Source organism: Saccopteryx bilineata, chromosome 3 (assembly GCF_036850765.1).
Source record: "Saccopteryx bilineata isolate mSacBil1 chromosome 3, mSacBil1_pri_phased_curated, whole genome shotgun sequence".
NCBI classification, from domain to species: Eukaryota; Metazoa; Chordata; class Mammalia; order Chiroptera; family Emballonuridae; genus Saccopteryx; species Saccopteryx bilineata.
The window spans coordinates 238,354,632-238,378,159 of NC_089492.1; the positions used below are offsets into that span (position 1 = coordinate 238,354,632).

The 23,528-nt window shown below is 43.3% G+C and overlaps 1 protein-coding gene across 1 annotated transcript in view; it reads right to left on the bottom strand.

Annotated features, from left to right (window-relative positions):
• PGM1 (phosphoglucomutase 1) overlaps positions 1-19,837 on the bottom strand; it is a 73,520-nt gene extending 53,683 nt beyond the window's left edge. Inside the window, exon 1 of the mRNA XM_066268992.1 lies at positions 18,883-19,837. Coding sequence (XP_066125089.1) covers positions 18,883-19,128 — 246 coding nt within the window. The 5' untranslated portion in view covers positions 19,129-19,837. The remainder of the gene's footprint in view (positions 1-18,882) is intronic.
• Positions 19,838-23,528: the final 3,691 nt, after the last annotated feature.

Genomic DNA, 23,528 nt, shown 5'->3' on the forward strand with positions numbered 1-23,528 from the left:
AGAAAAACTAAGTTATGGAGAACAGGTCCCTCACCCCACCCCAGGCCCGGTGCATGAAATATGCTCTACACAAAAGACATTTCTGTTCGGACTTTTATGGGCTAACAGGTGTGGAGCATCCTGGCAGGTTGTGACACAGCTGAGAAGAGAAGTAAAAGGTGCAAAGTGGCTGGGGGACTATCAGTGAGGAAAAGTTTCAAGTGTCTGTCTTTCCCATCAAAATCTCTACTGCCCAGAGTAGCAGCCTGCTTATTATGACTACGTGTGAGACATTAGGGTAGGTAGCTTCCTATGAATTATCTTATTTCCTACACACACCTCTATGACATATTATTTTAATTTTACCAGTGAGTAAAGAAAGAGTTCAAGCAGTTTGCCAAAGATGAGACGGCTAATAAACAGTATATCCAGAATCAAACTCAAGTCTGTCTGACACCAAAATTATACTGCAATAAAAGTCTGACGTAAAAGAAGTGATTCTGATATCCGCTAACCTCAAAATGGCATGCTAGCTTTACTTTTTTGGTTATTCTTTAGCCACCTGAGCTTTGGACTTTGGGAGATGCTAGATAAAACTGCATGTTGAAATTTGTTTTGGCAGGAGGCTTACATAAGTCCAGTGGGGTGACTTTCCTGAAGCAGTTTCAAAATAACCGTAACAACTCACCTTGGATTGTACCTTAGAGTTCCTAAAACCTTTGCAAGCCCATTATTTAATTTTTATAAGTCTCTCTGACAGAGCAGATATTACAATTAATCCCATTTTACAAGTGAGAAAAGTGGGGTTTAGATCATGTAAAGCCAGTAGCTGCGGCCACCATCACAGCTGCCTGGCCAGTGCAAGTTCCCATTTGATTCGAACAGACAGTAATGAAACAATGAAGCCAAGAACTGGTGGGCCATTAGCTTTAATCCTAGCTTGTACCCAGCGGGTAAGAAATACACACAGTGGGAAAACACTTCCCTTTCCATTCAGGCCTCCCAAAGCCACTGACTTATCCAAGTTTCCTAGAATCAAAGTTTCTATCTCACCAGCCTTCTTCACCTCTGTTCCCTATCCCCTTCTCTCTGCACAATCTCTGCACAAACTGGCTTCTCCTTCAGAACTCTGCCACCTTGGCTGCTTCTCCTCCCCCCCATGTGGCCTTTCTCTGCTCTTCTTTCTCTGCTCTCTCCTCTAATGCTAATCTCAGGAACCAAGAGCAAGCTCCCAGTCTGCCCCATTTTATAATGTAGAAATCAAAACCTTTAATCCAATATACAATCAAGGAAGTCTCTGATACAAAGTCACTTAGGGTGGGAAAGGCTTAGTCTTAAAACTAAGCCTTAGGGCAGGGGTCGGGAACCTATGGCTCGTGAGCCAGATGTGGCTCTTTTGATGGCTGCATCTGGCTCGCAGACAAATCTTTAATATAAAAATAATAATGTTTAAAATATAAAACTTTCTCATGTATTATAATTCATTCATTTCCTACCACTCATGTTCATGGTTGCAGGTGGCTGGAGTCAATCACAGCTGTCCTCTGGGACAACACCAAATTTTTATTGGATAATGCATAACGTACACAGGTCATTGCGAGGTCAGGAAGTAAACTTCTCTCTTTTTAATCAAGTAGTCAGCTAGCTAATTGCAGAAACCCTTTTGATGAAGAAGATGGCTAAAAGAAAAAAGATGAGGAGTATTGAACTTTTCAGCAGGAATGGACAAAGGAATTAGCCTTTGTGGAGAGAGCAGGTTCTGCAGTGTGTCTAATATGCAATGATAGAATTGCATCGATGAAAAGGTCAGATATAAAGCGGCACTTCAACACACACCATACTACATTTGCATCGAAATATCCAGCAGGTTACAGCAGGAGGAACACATGTCAAGAGCTACAGTGCAGAGTGCAAGCTAGTCAGCAGCAACTCCGTGTTTGGACCCAACAAGGTGACTGGAATTCAGCTAGCTTTGCTGGTGCTTTAGCAATTGTGAGAAACAGAAAGCCATTCACAGATGGGGAGTATGCCAAAACATTCATGCTTGATGTTGCAAATGAACTTTTTGATGACTTTTTGGATAAAGACAAGATACTCAAACGAATAAAAGACATGCCTCTGTCGACAAGAACTATTCACGATCGTACCATCATGATGGCAAATCAAATTGAGGCAACACAAGTGGACATAAATGCAGCACCATTCTTTTCTCTCACTTTGGATGAGTCAACAGACATAAGCCATTTATCCCAGTTCAGTGTGATTGCAAGGTATGCTGTCGGTGACACACTATGTGAGGAAAGTCTTGCTGTTTTGCCTATGAAAGAGACAACAAGAGGGGAGGATTTATGAAAGTATTTCACTGAGTTCGCTAAAGAGAAAAATCTACCAATGGATAAATTTATTTTGGTGTGTACTGATGGTGATCCGTGCATGGTGGAGAAAAACAGAGGATTTGTAGCACCTCTTCATGAACATGAAAAGAGACCCATCCTAAGTTTTCACTGCATCCTACATCAGGAGGCGCTTTGTGCTCAGATGTGTGGCAAGCAGCTTGGTGAAGTGATGTTGCTGGTCATTTGGGTGGTCAACTTTATTGTTGTCCGAGCTTTAAATGATCGCCAGTCTAAAACACTGCTGGATGAAGTTGGGAATAATTATCCTGGTCTGCTTCTGCACAGCAATGTGCACTAGTTGTCAAGAGGGAAGGTGCTCAGCCGTTTCGCGGCTTGTCTGAGTGAAATCCGGACTTTTCTTAAAATGATAAACGTCGAGAATCCTGAGTTAGCAAACACTGAGTGGCTCCTGAAGTTCTACTATCTTGTGGACATGACTGAACATCTGAACCAACTCAATGTGAAAATGCAAGGCATTGGAAATACAGTCTTATCCCTTCAACAAGCAGTGTTTGCATTTGAAAACAAGCTGGAACTCTTTATCACCGACATTGAAACAGGTCGTTTACTATACTTTGAAAAACTGGGAGAGTTTAAAGATGCATGCCAGCAAGTGACCCTGCTCAACATCTTGATCTCCAGCAGCTAGCAAGCTTCACATCTAATCTCCTGCAGTCATTCAAAGCGCGCTTTGGAGAATTTCGTGAGCGCACTCGTCTTTTTAAGTTCATCACCCATCCACACGAGTATGTAGTGGACAGCGCCGACCTGAGTTACATCCCCTGTGTCTCCTTCAGAGATTTTGAGCTACAAGCTGCTGAACTGAAGGCCTCACATATAGGGGTGAATAAGTTCAAGTCACTGAATGAAGATTTGGAAAGACTTGCATGACAGCAAGTGAGAAACAGAAAGCAGAGTTGGCGAGCAAACATAAGTGGGGAGAAATGAAAAAACTTCAACCTGCGGACCAGCTGATTGTCAAAACTTGGAATGCGCTTCCCGTCACATATCACACACTGCAACGTATGAGTATTGCTATACTGACAATGTTTGGCTCTATGTGTGCATGTGAGCAGTCTTTCTCACATCTAAAGAACATTAAGATCAACCTACAATCACGTTTAACGAATGGAAGTCTCAACGCATGCGTGAAGCTTAACCTCACCACGTATCAACCAGACTACAAAGCCATCAGCAAAACCATGCAGCACCAGAAGTTGCATTAATGGTAAGAAGTACTTTATTCATTATTGATTAGCAACAGCATAACAATGTTATTAAAAAGAATTCAGAGACTTATTGTACTTTAAAAGTGTTGGTCTTACATAAAATGCACACATTTACTTGTATTTAGTGTTAAACATATTGTATGGCTTTCAAGGAATTACAGTTTAAAATATGTGGTGTTCATGGCTCTCTCAGCCAAAAAGGTTCCTGACCCCTGCCTTAGGGTATAACAACCCTGCCTACTTACAGCCTGTCCCCCACACCCAATGCAAACTATAAGCGAGCAAACATATATATCATATTTACAAACTTATTTGACCAACAGATCAGTTCAGCAGAATACATGACACTATACAGTAAACTGTACAACTGAGATTTGAGCCCTTCAGTTTTGACCCATCACGGTAAACTAAAGTTATTTGGTAAGATTCAGGAAGCCACCAAGGGACATGTCTTCCATTTGGTATGTGTCAAGAGTCTACAGAAGCACTGTGGATTGTGGAGTTCTGGAATCTTCTTGTTAGTTATTTTCATCAGTATACTTTTAAGTAGGAAAAGAAAGGTCTTAGCAATATGCCTTAAACTAATAGCTGTGCCTTGCCTCCACTCACTTCTCTCTTCACTAAAGTTTCCCTGCTTCTTCTTTTTCATTCTGCATTTTTCTCAAAAAATCACCTCACCTGCGAAGAGAAGACATCCTTGTTCTTCTCTTCCCCTCAAAGTGGAGTGGGGTGGTACTCCTCGGGGTCTCCACAATCTCTGAATATCTCTTCTCATTCAGTTGTAGTGGGTTGAATAGTAGCCATCCCAACCACCTCCCAAAAGATATGTCCACCCAGAACTTGGTAACATGACCCTATTTGATAAAAGAGTCTTTGCAGATAGAATTCAGTTAAAGAACTTGCAATGAGATCATCCTGGAATACCCAAGTGGGCCTTAAATCCAATAACAAGTGTCCCTAAAAGAGACAGAAGAGGAGACAACAGAACGTAGAGGCCGAGATCAGAGTTAGGCAGCCACAAAGCCAAGGATACTCAGAGCCACCGAAAGCTGAAGGAGGTAGAGAAGAATTCCTCCTGATAGCCTTTAGTGGCCCACACTTTGATTTCAGACTTCTGGTCTCCAGAACTGTGAGAAAATATAGTTCTGTAGTTTTAAGTCACCCAGTGTGTAGTCATTTGTCAGCAGCCAGAGGAAGTGAATACACTAGTATTCACACCATAGTTCTGTACTACCTATGCATGCTCCCCTACAGCGTGGGCATCCTAGGGCTTTGCCTTATTCCTCTTTGTACCCTCGGCCGTCTCACACAGGGCCTGGTGCAGCGCGCTCAATAATATTCAGCACTACTGCTGGCTGACGCAGTCCACGCCATCCAGGAGGTTTACAGCACTTCCAGCAGATATTTCTTGTAGCCTCCCGTCTGGAACATGACACTGGCCCATGCCTAGGCCTTATAGCACCTGAACCTCTGCTGCAGAGGTCAAATGCAAAGGATACTGTACGGGCCAAGACAGAACAGGAGGCGGGAGTGTGGCAGACACAGAAGGCCCTCTTCCTGCCCTCCAACAGCCTCAGCATTTGGAATGATCATAACAATTGCCAGACTCACCAGAATCTTCTGTTTACTAAACACTTACAATGTCAGGTTCTGTGATAAGTGCTTCACAAATTTTACTTAATCCTCACATGACTCTTTTAAAGCAGCTATTATTAGTCTTTTTATACCAAATCGACTTACGAGGAACTGGCTAACGTGTGTGGTGATTTTCTCCTGGATGTGACAACAGAGGGCTTGACACCACCTGCGCGGCCCAGCCCAGGGAGGCAGTTCGTCTTTCACGACAGGTGCCAACCTCACGCTCAGTTCCACCCGAGCTCCCAACATTTATTTCCCTTCTGTTTCATTTTATTAAAGGATTTCAATTTGCTCCATAGAATGCATTTCTCAAAGTGCCATGGAAGCAGTGTAACATAATAGTTTTCCTACGAAAGCAAATATCTCTCCCCATCTCCACCCAGTTACGCAGTCCCAGCTCCATTTTCTGGACTCTTTCAACCATGGGACAAGCTCTCAGAGTCAGGTGGGCACTGACTGAACATCTAGGTTTCTGGTTTCTGTGGCTTAAAATGGACAGGCCTCTCATCCTTGGTCAGGGCCATTTTGTCTACTGTTGTTTTAGCAAACCTTCCCAATGTGTACAATTTCTAAATGCCTAACCAAAGCACGTTCAGATGTTTACCAGAATGGAAGAGAACCGTGTCCTCAGCCACCACGGAAGACTGCAGAAGGAAAGCTGAGAATCTCCCTCAGGGGAACTGTCTTCTAAGACCTTCTACACAGGGCAGTGTGCTTAACCAGTATAAAATATGGTAGCTCATTGTAAAGTTACACCAGAGTATTTTCATCTAAATTAACATTCCTTCCTTCAAAACAATCACCTTGGGAAGCAACATACTTATTCCAGCAAGGCTGACATCGCACTAATGATTCTGGAACTCTTTTTCAGGCAACTGTTGTTACAGTCTGTGGCACTTTCTTTGAGAGTCTTCAGTCATAGCAAATGTCCTCCTTTGAGAATAGACTTGAACTTTGGAAAGAGACGAAAATTGGTTGGAGCCATGTCTAATGAATAAAGTGGGTGATCAGATCTTGTTACATCATTTTAGGTGAAAAATGAGGCATGACTATAAAATAATGTGACTGGTTTTCCTAGGTGACCCATAAACTGACTGGCTGAGAAATAATTCCCATTGAGGAGTTTCAAAATGCTTCGAGTGCTAGACGCATGGCTGGCGTAAGTGTCCGGTTCCCAGAGTGGTGATTTGGCAGGGCACAATACTAATTTGGATCTATAAGTTCACATATGTTTGTAAAAAAGGAAATATGATTGCTTACACTCATGAAAATGAAGAAGCTATTTTCCTGAAGACATTTCTCTTCCTCCCACCCCCACCCCCACCCTCCACAACCTGGTCTGCTTTGGACAGGGAGTCTGCTGAGAAAACCAGACTCGTCTCATGCAGAAAGCCTTCACTGGCCACACCACACCCTGGCCATGCAGCCACACCCCAGGCTGGGTGAAGTGCTCCTGCCCCGAGCTCCCACAGCCATCTCTTTTTTTTTTTTTTGTATTTTTCTGAAGCTGGAAACGGGGAGAGACAGCCAGACAGACTCCCGCATGCGCCGACCGGGATCCACCCGGCACGCCCAACAGGGGGCGACGCTCTGTTGCGACCAGAGCCACTCCAGCGCCTGGGGTAGAGGCCAAGGAGCCATCCCCAGCGCTTGGGCCATCTTTGCTTCAATGAAGCCTCGGCTGCGGGAGGGGAAGAGAGAGACAGAGAGGAAGGAGAGGCGGAGGGGTGGAGAAGCAGATGGGCGCTTCTCCTGTGTGCCCTGGCCGGAATCCGACCCGGGACTTCTGCACGCCAGGCCGACGCTCTACCACTGAGCCAACCGGCCAGGGCCGCCATCTCTTCTTTTTAGGCATTAGTTCTTATAATAGATAATCTTAGTCTCCTTGAAGAGGGGTCATATTCAGCTCTGGGTCTCCAGTGCTCAAGACTGCTGTTCTGGACACAAACCCTCCGCCTTTCCTGCTCAGGCTCCCAGGGGCTTTGCGTGCTAAGTAAACTTCTTCTGCCTGGCAACCCACACTGAACATTTAGTCCGTGTAATATCAAGCCACATGACTTTATAGAGACCTAAGGTAGACTAATGCTTGCTTAGTTAGGTCCAAAGGCATAGGGGAGCAAGAGGGATTAACTACTAGTATGTGGGATTTCTTTTAGGGTCATAGAAATAGTCTAAAATCAGATTTGGTCTGGTTGCACAAAGCTGTAAATACACTAAAAAATACTGAATTTTACCCTTTAAATAATGGGTGAATTGTGAGGTATGCAAATTATATCTCAATAAAGTAGTTTATTTTACAAGTACTCTACAGTGGAAATATTTATGCCTTGGTTGCTTTCTAAGATGGAGGTTAAAATAAATGATAGTCGGCCCTGGCTGGTTTGTTCAGTGGTAGAGCGTCAGCCTGGCGTGCAGGAGTCCCGGGTTCAATTCCCAGCCAGGGCACACAGGAGAAGCGCCCATCTGCTTCTCCACCCCTCTCCCTCTCCTTCCTCTCTGTCTCTCTCTCCCCCTCCTGCAGCCAAGGCTCCACTGGTGCAAAGTTGGCCCGGGTGCTGAGAATGGCTCTGTGGCCTCTGCTTCAGGAGCTAGAATGGCTCTGGTTGCAACAGAGCAACGCCCCAGATGGGCAGAGCATCGCCCCTGGTGGGCGTGCTGGGTGGATCCCAGTCAGGCGCATGCGGGAGTCTGTCTGACTGCTTCCCTGTTTCCAACTTCAGAAAAATACAAAAAAAAAATGACAGTCAAGGTCTCTTCCAAAAATCTATTTATTTACAAAAAAATGTTTCTGTCTTCTTCTGTAACTATATCACTTGGAAGTGACTTTCATCAAATTTTTTTATTAGGTGAGAGGAGGGTAGATAGTGAGGCATACTCCCACATATGCCCTGACCGGGATCCACCTGGCAACCCTATCTGGAGTCAATGCTCGAGTACAGAGCTATTTTTAGTGCTTAAGGCTGATGTGCTCCAGTGGAGCCATACTCAGCACCCAGGGCTATGCTCAAGCCAGTCCAGCCACTGGTTGCAAGAGAGGAAGAGGGAACTAAGGCAGAGAGAGATGGGGAGAAGCAGATGGATGCTTCTCCTGTGTGCCCTGACTGGGAATCGAAGTTGGGACATCCATACACTGGGCAATACTCTATCCACTGAGGAACTGGCCAGGGCCATCTTCACCAAATTTGGAAAGCATACTTAAGTAATGAGGACTGTTGGGATTCCTCAACATCACGGCTTTTGTTTAGCTTGATACCCCCATGTTTAGCCTGACACACAGCACCCAGAATAACTGATATTTCCTAGCTTCCCTTGCTGCTAGAAGAGGTTTTAGGTTATGTATGTTTTGACCAATAGGACACAAATGAAATTATGTCCTTTCCAAAAAAGGAGTGTATTTTTCCCTCTGTCTCCTCTTCCTATTGGCCAGACTGACCCTAAGGTGGTAGGAAGCTATCTTGGATCACGCAGATAAGGGAAACTCATTAGGAAAGGCTGAGCAACAAAAGAAAAGAAATATGAGTCTCCTTATACAATAGGGCCACCACATCGGCCCTAGAGTGCCCGTCTCCAGTCTACTAGACAGACCTCTGTTACTATAAACTTTTGTTTTGGTTAAATAACTTTTTTTGAAACTGTTTATAGCAGCCAAATCTACAATTTAACTAATAATAAAATTTGGTATTCTGTACCAAAAACAGAATCTAGAGTGTGTGTCATCGGCACACTTTTTAGTGTTGCCAACAAAAAGCAGCACCAAAAGTGTTGCCACTGCCACCTTGGAAGGCAGACCACTGGCCAACCAAGCCCGTAGCTCTCAGCAAATGGTCAGGAGAACTCACAGAGGAGTGGCTGGTGACTGCTCCTTGCCACATTACAGAAAGGAGCTCAGGCTATAACGAGCCAGTCTGCAGGCAGATATGGAGGTCATGGTGTTGCTCAAGGGTTTTCTTTGTGGAGTACAAACACTACAGCTGGTGACTGCTTATAACTATATATAATTATTGGAAGGAATGTGGAGCGCCTCCTCTGAGGAAGAGTGATGTGTTTCATGGGTGGAAATAAGAATAGACATCATTATCTGCATGGCCAAAGAGGTGGCCCATGGCAAAAAGGTATTTGCCCCTGGTACTTAAAGACATACGTACTGTATTACAAATTTTGTTTTCCAATATGGTACTTTTCTAAGAGATCTTTTTTTTTTTGTATTTTTTTTCTGAAGTGAGAAACAGGGAGGCAGAGAGACAGACTCCTGCATGCGCCCGACTGGGATCCACCCAGTATGCCCATTCTACGTTGTAACCCGAGCCATTCTAGCGCCTGAGGCAGAGGTCATGGGGCCATCCTCAGCCCCGGGCCAACTTTGCTCCAATGGAGCCTTGGCTGCGAGAGGGGAAGAGAGAGATAAAGAGAAAGGAGAGGGTGAGGGGTGGAGAAGGACATGGGCACTTCTCCTGTGTGCCCCGGCCAGGAATCGAACCCGGGAATTCCACATGCAGGGCCGATGCTCTAACGCTGAGCCAACTGGCCAGGGCACTTTTCTAAGAGATTTTAAGGATGATTTTGACTACACTAATGTTTCACCACCTTCCATTTTAACTTGAGACTCCATCCCATGGTAAATGTGACTTTCCAATATTAATTGGGTGACAGTTAATATCTTGCTCCCATTGACTCCAGGGAAACCAACTGGGCTTCAAATGACACTGGCTCAGTTTTCATTTTTCATGCGAATTATCAAAGGAAGAAAAACAGTCATGATTTGATGTGGCTTTTGCCTCTTTCTTCACACTATAATCCCATCAACTGTTTTCAATTCAACCTAAGAGTGAGAAAGCAGCTTCAACCCAAGTGGCAAAGTCTGCACAATTCTTCCCTCCAAATGCTCATCCACTTAAAACTTGACTACACTGGCAGTGTCCTGAGCCACTCCCGCGGGGACCTTGTATTTGAAACACAGTCCTGGGGTGTCTGTTCTCTACGGTCACATCTCTTTCATTCTAGGAACAGAGGGGCAGTTCCCAGTCTATCTTCCTGACTCTGTGACCTGTGACACTTGAAATCTTTGCTGTAGAGAGGAAATAAAGCAATGTATGTGGAAGTATCTTGTAAAATATAAAATATGAGGTGTGTTTTCAGTGTGGTTAATTCTTGTGGAGTATGAAACAAAAATATAGAGTGGGAGATCGGGGTGCCTCCAACCTACTCTTCAACATGCCACACCCTCTCACGTTTCTGCCTGGGACGTTCTTTCTCCTCATCACCTGCAGGTCTAGGTGCAGCTGTCACTTCCCGGCTCCCTATGCCTGACTCAGGTACACCTCTGCTCTGCTCTCACAGCCGGCCTTGCTCACCCCCAGAACAGCTCTGACTCCACCTAGTAGCAGTTGTGGGTTTGCTGTCTGTAACCCACCTGGTCCCCAACACAAATCTTTTCGACTGTAAGTCCCAAGCGGGTGAAGACTAGGCATGTCTTGTTCTCTGATTCATCCTCAGAATCAGTTCAGTTTAAACTGACCGGCTCATCATGAGCTCCCCACCAGTGTTTGTGATCTTCACACTAGTTGAGAAGGTCCAAAAATGGCTACTCAGTATACTGATTGAGTCCACTGGACTCACAGAATGTAGTAGCCATTTCAACTGACTCTTTAGCAACAGAGGTGTTTATAAGCATACTGGAGTATGCCTGAGTCAATCATGCCCAACAGCAATCTAAAAGAAATAAGTTATTGCCCTGGCCGGTTGGCTCAGTGGTAGAGTGTCGGCCTGGCGTGCAGGAGTCCCAGGTTCGATTCCCGGCAAGGGCACACAGGAGAAGTGCCCACCTGCTTCTCCACCCCTCTCCCTCTCCTTCCTCTCTGTCTCTCTCTTCCCCTCCTGCAGCCAAGGCTCCATTGGAGCAAAGTTGGCCCGGGCGCTGAGGATGGCTCTATGGCCTCTGCCTCAGGCGCTAGAATGGCTCTGGTTGCAACAGAGCAATGCCCCAGATGGGCAGAGCATCGCCCCCTGGTGGGCATGCCAGGTGGATCCCGGTTGGGCGCATGCTGGAGTCTATCTGACTGCCTCCCGTTTCCAACTTCAGAAAAATACAAAAATTAAAAAATTAAAAAATAAAAGAAATAAGTTATTAAAATAGCCATGTGGTTTACATCTATAGGAAAACAGGATCTTGCCCTCCCTACATGCCATTACCAACAGTTTAGAAGGAAGAAGGTAAACTTAAATCTGGGAAGTTTCTCATAACATATGGTTGGTCATATCATCCCAGGGGAGTGCAAATTGATATTTTGCAAAATCATTCTAAGGGTCTTCTTGCAAACTCACTGAACTCATTTGTATTTTAAAAACTCTGAAAGTCCAACTTAATACTGCCCAATCCAGTTTTCCCAAGATTTTAACCAGGATGTTATAACAATCCCCAGAACTACCTGTTTTAGGATATACTTATTTATAGAAAAGATCAAATGGATGAAATATCAGAAGACCAGGGTCCCATTCTAACTCCATTTACTACCAGGCTGGACAAATCAACCAATCTTTCTATATTACCACTTGTCTATCACATCTCATCTTTTCAGAAACACCGGGGTACTCATGAAGTGGATAGAGAAGAAAATGTTTCCACTATGAAAACATAATGTTCAAAGTGTTTGGCATTCATGATTAAATCTTGATTGTCATGACTTGATTGGCAGTCTCCACTATAATTATTCCGGGCGTAGCTCACCATTTTTATCTTATGCCTCAGAGACTCCACTAGATCGGGAAAAGCACTGGGAAGGGGAACTTCCAATAGTTATAGTTTAGAAAACAAAACAAAACACCCCATTGGTATCCATCTTCAAACCTCAAGAGAAAGGCACATTTTTTTCAATCTTCCCAAACAACCCACCTAGGGTTACCTCTTTGTTTTCCCCCCTCAGAAGATATCAAGTGAGAAAAGTCTTCTCCAACTAAAGCCCTTGGTGGGTCTTCAATTACTTAAGGCACTCGATGGCCATTTTTAAAAGGTGGTTCCCAACTTTCAGCATAGCTTCAAAGGCAACAGAATGACTGCGTATGTCTGTGTGGACTTCAAGGGATTTGAAAAGAAAAGGAATGGATCAGTTCAAACTTCCCTGAGCAACTTTCTTCAAGGTGTAGCCCACTCAAATCATTCTCCAGAAAGCTCTTTGAGACGCTGAAGGGGTTGGATGACACCAGTGTAGATAAAAATTATTTTGAACTGAAGCCATTTGAGAAACAGCATTTTTCTGAATGTCTTTAGAACTGCACAGCTCTGGCTTCTACGTCCCTAGTTCCTAAAACAGGGCCTGGCATACAAGAGGTGCTCAATAAGTATTTAGTTAATTAATGAATCACTCTTTCCTACCTAGTCTTGTTTACCAAATGAAGCCGTACTGTGAAGAGAGAAAATGTTTTTCTTTTGAGTCTTGAATGTTCCATGGCCACAGATTCAAGAAAGAAAGAAAAAGAAAAAAACAACACAATTTTCCAGCAAGAGCATTAGTGAAGCCAAGAAAGAGAAACCCTTGGTTTGATTTAAATAACTCACATCCCAGAGACTGTTCAGTGGCTACGTGCCCAGCTCTGAAATACACTCTTGTCCTTTCTTCCACTTTCCCTTTCTGCGGGTCCCCCACCTGTACGGTGACACCCTCTTTTCTGTTGGCACACTGTCTACTCTTCAAGACACAATTTTGTTCCCTTTCTCCAGTCCAGATGCTCTCTCCCTTATCTGTACTTTTCCTAATTCTGCTCTTTGTATGTGTATGTATCTTATGTCTTATCTCCCCAAAAGATTATATCTTATTCCTGGATGGGAAAAGACTGTATCTTGAATGCTGACTGGAAATCAGAAAATATATAACAGGGGAGAACAACCATTCATAAGCCCATCATAATTAAATAACATTTGTTTTTCAAATATAGGAGTTACAGCCTATTAAAAAGGGACCCAAAGATATTTCTCTGCCAAGTCATCCTGCCCTAAGGATGTCAGATTTAAGTGTGGAAAGCAAGGATCCTCCACCTAACACCAGTTACCTCAGAGCCCCCAAACATTCTTCCTCCTGCTCAGTGATCTGTCATTTCCTTCTCAGAACAACACCCAGACACACGTCCTTTCACCTGTGTGTGCAGCTACGCCTCACGAAGGTTCAGAAGAGAGTGCTCCATCCCAAACAGGACAGAGCAGCGTTCTTCCATTTAAGATGAAGTTCTCAAAGCCCCACTGGTTTGGTCTGAGAACCTGAGACCCTCTGGGTCATGTATTTGATACCCATTTGGTACAAGCAATACCTGACACTAAAAGGGAATCATTTGTTAGTGCAGGGGTTCTTAACTCGGATTCCTTAGGCCGCTCCCCCAAGGGTTCCATGGGTAAAATGTAATGGGGTACATGAACTTCAATAGCAAAACAAACCAAAAAAATCTTTATTTTCACTAACCTCTAAATGAAATTTAACGTTTCCTTTAATTATGAATGTAGGCAACAAAGCACAGAATTTATTACTATTTATTACCACTATTAAAACTACTACTAGTTTAGCCTGACCTGTGGTGGCGCAGTGCATAAAGCGTCGACCTGGAAATGCTGAGGTCGCCGGTTCAAAACCTTGGGCTTGCCTGGTCAAGGCACATATGGGAGTTGATGCTTCCTGCTCCTCCCCCCTTCTCTCTCTCTGTCTCTCTCTCTCTCTTCTCTCTCTCTCTCCTTTCTAAAATGAATAAATAAAATTTAAAAAATTAAAAAAAAACTACTACTAGTTTACTGTGATTTAATAGAAATTATAAATATTTTCATATCAAAGTGTAATTATCTCATAATATTGAGATCACAGATATCTCAAACTATTATGTGTACTGATCATTACTCTGAAAAAGACCATGTTAGACCTTCCATTAAATCTTGTTATTTAGTGTATACAAGAGAAATAAAGAAGACTGTATCTTCCCATAGTACAAATTTGGTTACTATTTTGATCATTGTATTTCAATACAATTTTTATATCCTTTGCAATCCTTTGTATTTTGTGTGTGTGTGTGTGTGAGAGAGAGTGTGTGTGATAGAGACAGATAGAGGGACAGATAGGGACAGACAGACAGGAAGGGAGAGAGATGAGAAGCGTAAATTCTTCATTGTAGCACCTTAGTTGTTCATTGATTGATTTCTTATATGTGCCTTGACTGGGGGTCTGCAGCAGACCGAGTGACCCCTTCCTCAAGCCAGTAACCTGGGGCTCAAGCTGTTAGCCTTGCTCAAACCAGATGAGCCTGTGCTCAAGCTGGCGACCTTGGAATTTCAAACCTGGGTCCTCCGTGTCCCAGTCCAATGCTCTATCCACTGCACCACCACCTAGTCAGGTCTTTGTATTTTTTTTTAAATAAAATTATTCTGAGGTCCTAGCCGGTTGGCTCAGTGGTAGAGCGTCAGCCCGGTGTGTGGATGTCTAGGGTTCAATTCCCGGTCAGGGCACATAGAAGAAGCGCCCATCTGCTTCTCTACCCCTCCTCCCTCACTTCTCTCTCTGTCTCTTTCTTTCTCTCTCTCTCTTCTCCTCCCTCCTGCAGCCATGGCTCAATTAAGCGAGTTGCCTGGGCACTGAGGCTGGTTCCATGGCCTTTGCCTCAGGCACTAAAAAATGGCTCCAGTTGCAATGGGGCAAAGGCCCCAGATGGATAGAACATCACCTCCTAGTGGGCTTGCCGGGGAATCTGTCTCTGCCTTTCCTCTTCTCACTAAAATAAATAAATTAATTAAATTAAATAAAAAATTCTGAGAAGGGGTCCATAGGTTTAACCAAAGAATTCATGATACAAGAACCCTGTGAGTTGATGAAAGAAAACCTACTTATTCACAAGTTCTCATAAGGCCCTTTATTTTATTTTGTTGAAACTGATAAACTATCCTTCAAAATATCTAAACATTCATTTACTTGTGAGTTTGAACTTTCCTCAAATTCTTATACCGGTCATTTGCAGATCATTGATTTAGACACTAGAAATAGTTTGAAACAAGAAGTCTGCATTGGGAATCTCTTAGACTTTTCAGCAACAGGGGCCAATATATTCCTTTTACAGTTGGGCTAACCCAAGTTATGTTTTTGCCACTTGTACCCAATTGGGTTCTGACTATCATAAATCCCTCTATATTGGCTGGGACCCCTGAGGGTTAGAGAAAGGTGGGAGACAATGCTGATATCTATGGGTGAGGGGGTGGGGGGGAGGTAGTGATATCTGCATCAGATTGTGGCTAACTCAGTACCTTCATATCAGCAGAACATCAATAGCTTCAAGTCCTGTCCCCAGGTCCAACCTGAGGTTTCCCCACAAGTGAGATTCAAACACTTCTAGGTGAAAAGGGGCTTCCAGGTACTTTGAAATGTGCTGTTTCATCTGATCTGGACAAAAGCCTCACTGGGTATGAATTATCACTTCCACCTTTACACACAAGGGGAAATAGGAAGTAAATAACTTGCCCAAGAGAACAGTCCTCAACTCTTCTTATGTATTTTTATCTACTCTGGGAATTCCACCTGATCCGTTAAGCCTCATTTCAGCTACCACGTTCTGTGAAGCCTCTCTCAATTCACTGTCCTCTCCCAAGTGTAGCCCTCCACGCTCCTGCCCCTTCAGCCAGCCCAGGCCTTCATCATAACCTTAACATACTGCAGTCTGCTGATTCTTTCTACCTCCCCTTCTAGACTATGTATTTCCTGAGGGCAAGAATACTTTGTATCCCAGGTACTCGGCACAATGTCTGATACGAAGTCAGCACATAATAAATGTTTAATGAGAACTTAAGTGCTGGAATACACATTTCCCATTTCAGGGAAACTGAACAAAGATTCATTGAATGCTACATGGCCCTAGGTACTGCAGATACAAATAAAACACAGTCCCTATCTTCACGAAGCTTACTCTCTGGTGGGGGAGTGTCACATGTAAACACGTCATTTCACAGAATTTGATTAGTCTACTCTAGAGGTACGTACTTATGGGAAAAGATCACTTACTGGGAGGAGAGGGCACAGAGGAGCTGCTGGGGAAAGGCTTCCTAAGATGCTATCTGAATGTAACCACACCAGAAGAGAAGTAGCATATGCAAATTTGTGGTAAAGAAAAGAGACAGAGAGAGGGGCAGAGAGAGAGAATAAAATCAGACAGCAGCAAGTTGAGGACAGAAACCTAGAGAATAGCTAGGGTGTGGGTAGGACAAGCAGTCCATGAAGAAACTCAAAAACTGTGAGCAGAAGCAAGAGAGATAGAGTGATCAAGACAAGGGTATGAGAACTTTGAAAGAGCACAATGATCAGCAGTGACAAATGCAACAGGAAGGTCAAAGAAGATAAGGCCTAAAAAATATTCAATGGATTCAGCAACCAGAAAGTCAGTAGTAACATTGGCGAAAGAAATTTTAGTAGAGTGGTGGAGAAAACAGAAGTCAGATTGCAATGGGGTGGGGAGTGAACGGGAGGTGAGAAATCAATGATGGTGAATGCAGACAAGTTGTATAAAGATTCACCTAAAGGAGGAAAAGCAATAGAGCAATAGCTAAAAGGTGATTAAGGTTTTCAGAACATATATATTTTTTAGTCTTAATTAATTCTTTCCTCCCTACCCCACACTACTGCCAAATAGACAACTTTCCATTTGGATCCTTAAACTTCTTACTATGATATAAAGTCCTTAAGAACAAATCTTGTGTCTGAATTGTTCTTTTTTTTTTAAGTTCTTTTTCTTTTTAATGGATTGATTTTAGAGAGAGAGAGAAGAGAGCAAAACATCAATTTGTTATTCCTCTTATTTATGCATTCATTGATTGATTCTTCTTTGTGCCCTGACCAGGGATTGAACTTGTCATTGTCTCTTTATTCCACACATCTCTCTATTCATGGCTCAGTGTTTGTTGAATGAATGAATGAAATGCAAATTCAACACAGGTGATAAGGAAATGAAGGGATCTACTGGTACACAGTGAGTTTGTTTGTTTTTTCAAGGGAATATGGGGTTGGCTGTAAACCCAGGTGAAGAAAACAAATCCAGACAAACTTTGACCCAGGGAGGCAGATGTAGATTTTGATTTAGATTTTAGAGACTACTAGAACACAGATCATATATATATATATATATATATATATATATATATATATATATAATTTATTCATTTTATAAAGGCAAAGGGGAGAGAGCAAGAGAGAGAGAAGGGGTGGGGGGGGAGGAGCAGGAGGCATCAACTCCCATATGTGCCTTGACCAGGAAAGCCCAGGGTTTCGAACTGGCAGCCTCAGCGTTCCAGGTCAATGCTTTATCCACTGTGCCACCACAGGTCAGGCTGGAACACAGATCTTTAGATTTAAGTATCCCTTCATTCCCAGAAGCTGTTCAAGTTCTTTACTGCATTCTCAATGCTGCCTTTACAGTTCCTGCACATTATTTAATCTAAGCTTCTGTTTCCTCCTCGGCAAGTTGACAATGCCCATAAGAGCATCTACCCAACAGAGCTGCAGTGGTAGAAATGAGACACCGCGAGTGAAGGGCTTCTCATGGTGCTTGGCAAAATGGTTCTCAATGCATTAATAAGATAATAAAGTACAACTAACAATAAAAACTTTAAAGGGAATGAGTTTCACAAGGGTCGGGTAAAGCTCAAACCTGATTTTAAATATAGAAAGAAAATTTGTTCTTTAAAAAAAAACTCGTTAGGAGTTTAACGTTTTATGAAAGTAAGTGAACAATCAGCTCCGATTTACCTATTTTATAAATTCATTTTCCCTGTATATCAGATGTACTGCAAACTCTATTTCAAAGTTTCACCTATCCGAATGAACCTGCCCAATTAAGTCAGTTAACGTTCCTTAGCGGGGGCGAAGGGACACAAGGTGTTGCATTAATTTCCTGGCCTCCTTGCACAAGAGTGCCGTGGGATTTGCAGTTTTTGTTCTAATAAAAATTCTGCTCCAGCTGCCTCCCTGGAATAAATCCAGAGCACCACTGAGCAAAGATTAGCCTTTTCAAAACCCTGCGCCCCAGCAACGCAAACTGAGGGGTGGAGAACGAGACTTTGCAACTATTATGTGTCCTCCGCTCCGCTGGCCTGACAGACTGGCCTGCAACCAAAGCGCCGGGCTCGGAGCCAGAGGGAAGCGGCAGTCCCAAGCGCGAATAGAAGCAACCAGGGCTGGGTTGCGAGACGGTTCTGAGCAAGGCGGCGGCCTCTAATCTTTTCTGGTTAAAGCGACAGCATTCCGTTCTGTAACTGTATCTTCAGCCGCACGAAAGGTTCCTGTAAATGTCAGAGGCACCGGAAGGGAAGAAGGGAGGCGGGCGGAGAGAAGGGAGGGGCAGGAGGCGGAGGCGGAGGCGGTTTCCCCAAGGTCAAGCCCTGCTCCTCCTCGGCCCCAGCCTCCCTTCCCCCAGGAAGTCGGGAGAGCGGCTCCACCGGGCTAAGCGGCCACTTTCCCGCACACAGCGACCCACAGCGGGTCTCCAGGCCGGCAGGAGGCAGCGCGGAGGGGCTGGGAGTAAAGACCGGGACGGCCACGCACGGAGGTGGCCGGGCCGAAGCGAGGACACTAGCCGCACGTAGCGCACGGCCCCGCGCCCGGGCGCACGCTGCCTAGAGCCCGCGCGTCCCTTACCCCGTTGGCGGCGGCGATGCGGACGATCAGCTGGATGGCCTCCTTCATGTAGAACCTGCCGTCCCCGCCCACCACCAGGGTGGCTTCCTGCCGCTGCGCCGGCTCCACGGTGGAGATGATACTCTGGATGAAATTCTCCGCATAGTTGGCGCTGCTCTGGAACACCTTCACCCGCTTCCGCAGCCCGCTCGTGCCCGGTTTCTGGTCCGGGTACGCCTGGGTCTTAACTGTCACGATCTTCACCATGTTGGTGACTTGCTTTCTGGAGCCGGAACGGACTCTGCTGACCAAGGGGCGGCCGTGGCAGTGGCTGCAGCTGTTCTGGGGTGAGGGCGCGGGAGGGGTAGGGGCCACGCCGACTCTCCGGACCGCGCTTGGCCCTTCTTAAAGTGACAGGGTCAGGGCCCTCCCTCCGCCGCCAGCCCACCTCCTTACAGATTCCAGGGGGAGGGGAATGGGGTGCGCACACCTCCGGACCAAGAGAAATGGGTGGAGCCTCTCTGATCTACCCTACCCTCACCCCTACCCCAACCAAACCACTATAAAATGAAATCCTGAACTCCTCCCCTAAATGGAAGGGTGAGCTAGGGGAAGAAATCAGGTCATAGGACAAGAACTTGGGGCAGGGTGAGAAAAATACAGAGCATGACGATTTCCTGTGGTTTGGCTAGAGTCATATGTAAATAATTTTCTGGAAACCTGTTCTGAGACACAAAAGTGCCAGCCTTAGATCGATTTTGACTCCTCATTCTTTCATTTTCTCTCCAAATGGAAGTTGTAACAATTGTGTTAGAAAAATAAGTGAACTCTGAAAGTCTCATTCGTTCTACTACTCTCCATGTCACTTCCATTGGTTAGGGTGGATGTACTGTTCTAGTAACTAATGTTTACTGACTCTGTTTCTAATCCTTGCTAAAGTACAGGAGTTTCCACCACCACCACCCTTTTTATGCTCACAAAACTGAGATTAAAAAAAAAAAAAAAAAAAAGGCTTGTCAAGGCCCTAGAGATAAGTGCATGCAGAAGGCCAGCTCACGTGGGTGTGGCTCCAAAACCAGGGCTCTTACCATGATTTGCCTGCATTGTCATCAGATTTGACAGCTAGGACATACATCTGCAGGGAGGTCTTGATAAATGGGCGTATAAATATAAGGTAAGGCTGAATATCATTACCATCAAAACATGCCAGTTATTCATGGAATAGAAATTTGGTGAAGAGATCAAGGAGGACTGAGGTGGCCATAAAGGATCTTGGAAGAGACAGTCAAGGGAAGGGACTCTGTTATTTAGTAGAAATAATGAGTTCAGCATCTCCCTTGATTTGGTGAGTGGTTGTCTCCTCTGCTTAGAAATGTATTGTTTTGATGAAGTGGGGAAAAACTGACTCTTTCCTCCTGCTTACAAGATGTGTGACCTGGGGAAAGTTAGTTAACATCTGTGGGCATCCATTTCTGTACTATAAAATGGACAGAAAACCTATCTTAGAGAATTTCTGTAAGAATCTTTGGGGTTTTGTGTGTCAGTAGTTCTCAGTCATGGATACACAGTAGAATCAGGAGATACATTTTATAAACCACCCATGCTCCAGTCCAGAGAGATTCAGTCATCAGCTGATGTAAGTACATCACCTGGCATGCTACCTGAAACATAGAGGCACTCAAAAAATAGCTCCCCTACCTCAGTTCCAAAACTAGAAGTTACCATTAATCTGAATTTGATTATATTTACGCCCTTTTAATGGTTAACTGGTGTATGTATCTTGATCAAGCAGGAAGGCTGACAGACACATGTGACTGCTGACTCTCAGAAATCAAGTGTTGATGTAGGCGTTATGTCAATATAAATGGATTTTGATATAGTCATGATTGATGAGTTTGATGGCAAATGATGTGAAAACTGAATACTGGACTGCTGGTAAGGATTTCCAATATTTATACAGAAATTCACAAAACTTATAGAGTAGTGTTTTATGAATTAAGTTCTATAAACAAGGCCATTTATAGGCTAGAGAATTTATAAAATGGTGAATATAATCAGTTACCTAATTCCACAAAATGAAAATATAGCATAGAATCACTGAGTTTCTTAGAAATACCTACCTCACGGAGTTGTATAGATTTAATTAGGTGCTGAATATAGAGCTCCTAACACAGTACTAGGAAGTACTCAATATATTCATTATTATAGAGTGGTGGGATCAAATTCAGATCCCATGCTTAATTCTTCACTACCTGCAGAACTAGAATGTGCTCTTCATCTAAGAGAAATTGTTCCATACATTTCTCACCTTGGAAGTTGTAACAATTAGCTCTTAAATTTAGTGGCTTTAGGCAATCAACATTTATTATTATTATTTTTGCCCATAATTTTTTGAGTTAACTGGGTGGGTCTGCTGATCTGAGCGACTGCTGATCTTGGCTGGGCTTCTGTGGCAACCATCCCCATGATCCTTGTTTCTTGGGAACCGTGACTTTATGCAATCTCCTTGTATTACTTGCTACGTAACAAATTACCACAGGCTTGGTGGATATATATATCAGATATATATATCTGATATACTGCTCACAAAAATTAGGGGAATCGGGGAATGTGCAGATACTCCAGTACTTTCAGCCTTTTGTATAGTGCAATTTTACCAATGAAATACAAGTTGGTTTTGCATCTCATTTGCATGACTGAACAACTTTCTTTGACTTGTTTGCTTTTCTGATATTGTTTAATAAAAAAAATCAAATGCTTTTTTTATCGCTTTATATTCATTTTGAAATATCCCTTAATTGTGAGCAATATATATAAAAAGGCTGAAATCAAGGTGTCAACTCGGTTGGGAAGCGTCTGCTCCTAAGCTCATCCAGTTTGTTGGCAGGATTCATCTCCTTGCAGTTGTAGGTCAGAGGTCATTGTTTCCTTGCTGGCTGTCAACCAGGCTTCACTCTCTGCTCCTACAGGCTACCTGCACCAAGTCTTTCTTCTGACTGAAACCTCTGATCCCTCTTCTGCGGTCAGCCAGAGAAAACACTTGTATAATTAGATTATATATACCTAGAAAATCTCCTTTTGCCATGTAATATAACAATTAGGGGAGCTAGATCTCATCATATACAGATTCTACCTGCACTCAAAACTGACTTCTGACATTTCCAAGTTGTAGTGTTGAGAAAAGCAGCAGAATGACTCCTGTTCCCTCACGGGTGACAATGAAGTAGGAAAAGAATCCATTGGACCTGAAAAGCCCATTGAAAGAGAAACAAGAATTCTTGACAGTGTAAACCAAAAATAAGACAAGATGATTGTGTGCCTTCACAGACCTTTGGTACCAAAGGCCAGGTAGTCCTCTCTCCTGTGCTTTGGCATTATATAAACTAACTGTACCTAATGGTAACCAGACATGGGCTCTCTCGGCCAAGTGAAATGGAAGTCAAGATTAGTTCTAGAAAAATAAATATTATTTCCCAACACCTAACTGTGGACTGAGATGTGTATCTGCTCATAGAAATCTAAATCTTTGCCACCAGAGCAGAAGGGATTTTTGAAAACATTAAGTTGTTGCCCTGGCCAGTTAGTTAGAGCTAGAGTGTCATCCCAAAACACCAAGGTTGCAGGTTCAATCCCCAGTCAGGGCACTTAGAGAAAGCGACTGGTGAATGCACAACTAGTGGAACAACAAATGAATGCTTTTCTTTTTCTCTCCCTCTCCCTTTATGTTTCTCTCCCTTCCTCTCTGTCACTCTAAAATCAATAATTTTAAAAATTAAGGAAACATTAAGTTACTATAAAAAGATTAAGTTGTCTTTCTTGCACAGATTATGATATGTGACCCTGTCTTCTGTTGTCTCATATTTTTCTTGTTAATATAGTTTATCTACTTTCATTAATCCTAACAAAAATCCAAGATGCAGTCAGAGATTTATCAAAAGATACTCTAAATCAGGATTACTTATAACATGAGCTTAACTAAATAGTATAACAAATAAAAAACAAAATTGTATGTATAGTATTATCCCACTTGAATTTTTTTTTATTTCTTAATGAAACACACACTGGACTAGAAGGAAATATATCAAGATATATAACAACAGTTACCTCTGGTTTGTGAAGTAGGGTAATTATTATTTCCTTTTTTATGCTTTATCTGAATTTTCCATGTTTTCTATAGGAAACTTGTGTTGCTCTATAAAATAAAAATGCATTATTATTTTCTTTTTAGCATTTTAATTTCATTGAGTTATTTTTAACCCTCTAGATGGTATTCATTCATTCATGTATTGATTCATTCACAATCTACCAATATATTTTAAACTTCTACAAAGCACCAGCTCTGTAAAAGGTGTTAGGTGAGCACATCAGAATGGTCTTTGATCTCACAGAGCTCACATATATATTGGAGGCAATAGTTACTAAATAGTGAGTCACAATTGTGATAGTGCTGCAAAGCATAGGTGCTGTAAGAATGTAAATAGGAGGATCTGTCATTGGAGGGAGTCAGGGAAACTTGTGGAGGAAGCAATGCATAAGCCCAGGACTGGAAGGGTGTGTAGTAGCTGGCCAGGTGAAAGGGGAACAAGACCATTTCATTCCAGGAGAGGGAACATTAAGAGAGAAGGTTTGAAATAAGAAGGAAATTTAGCGTCATCAAAGATTTAAAA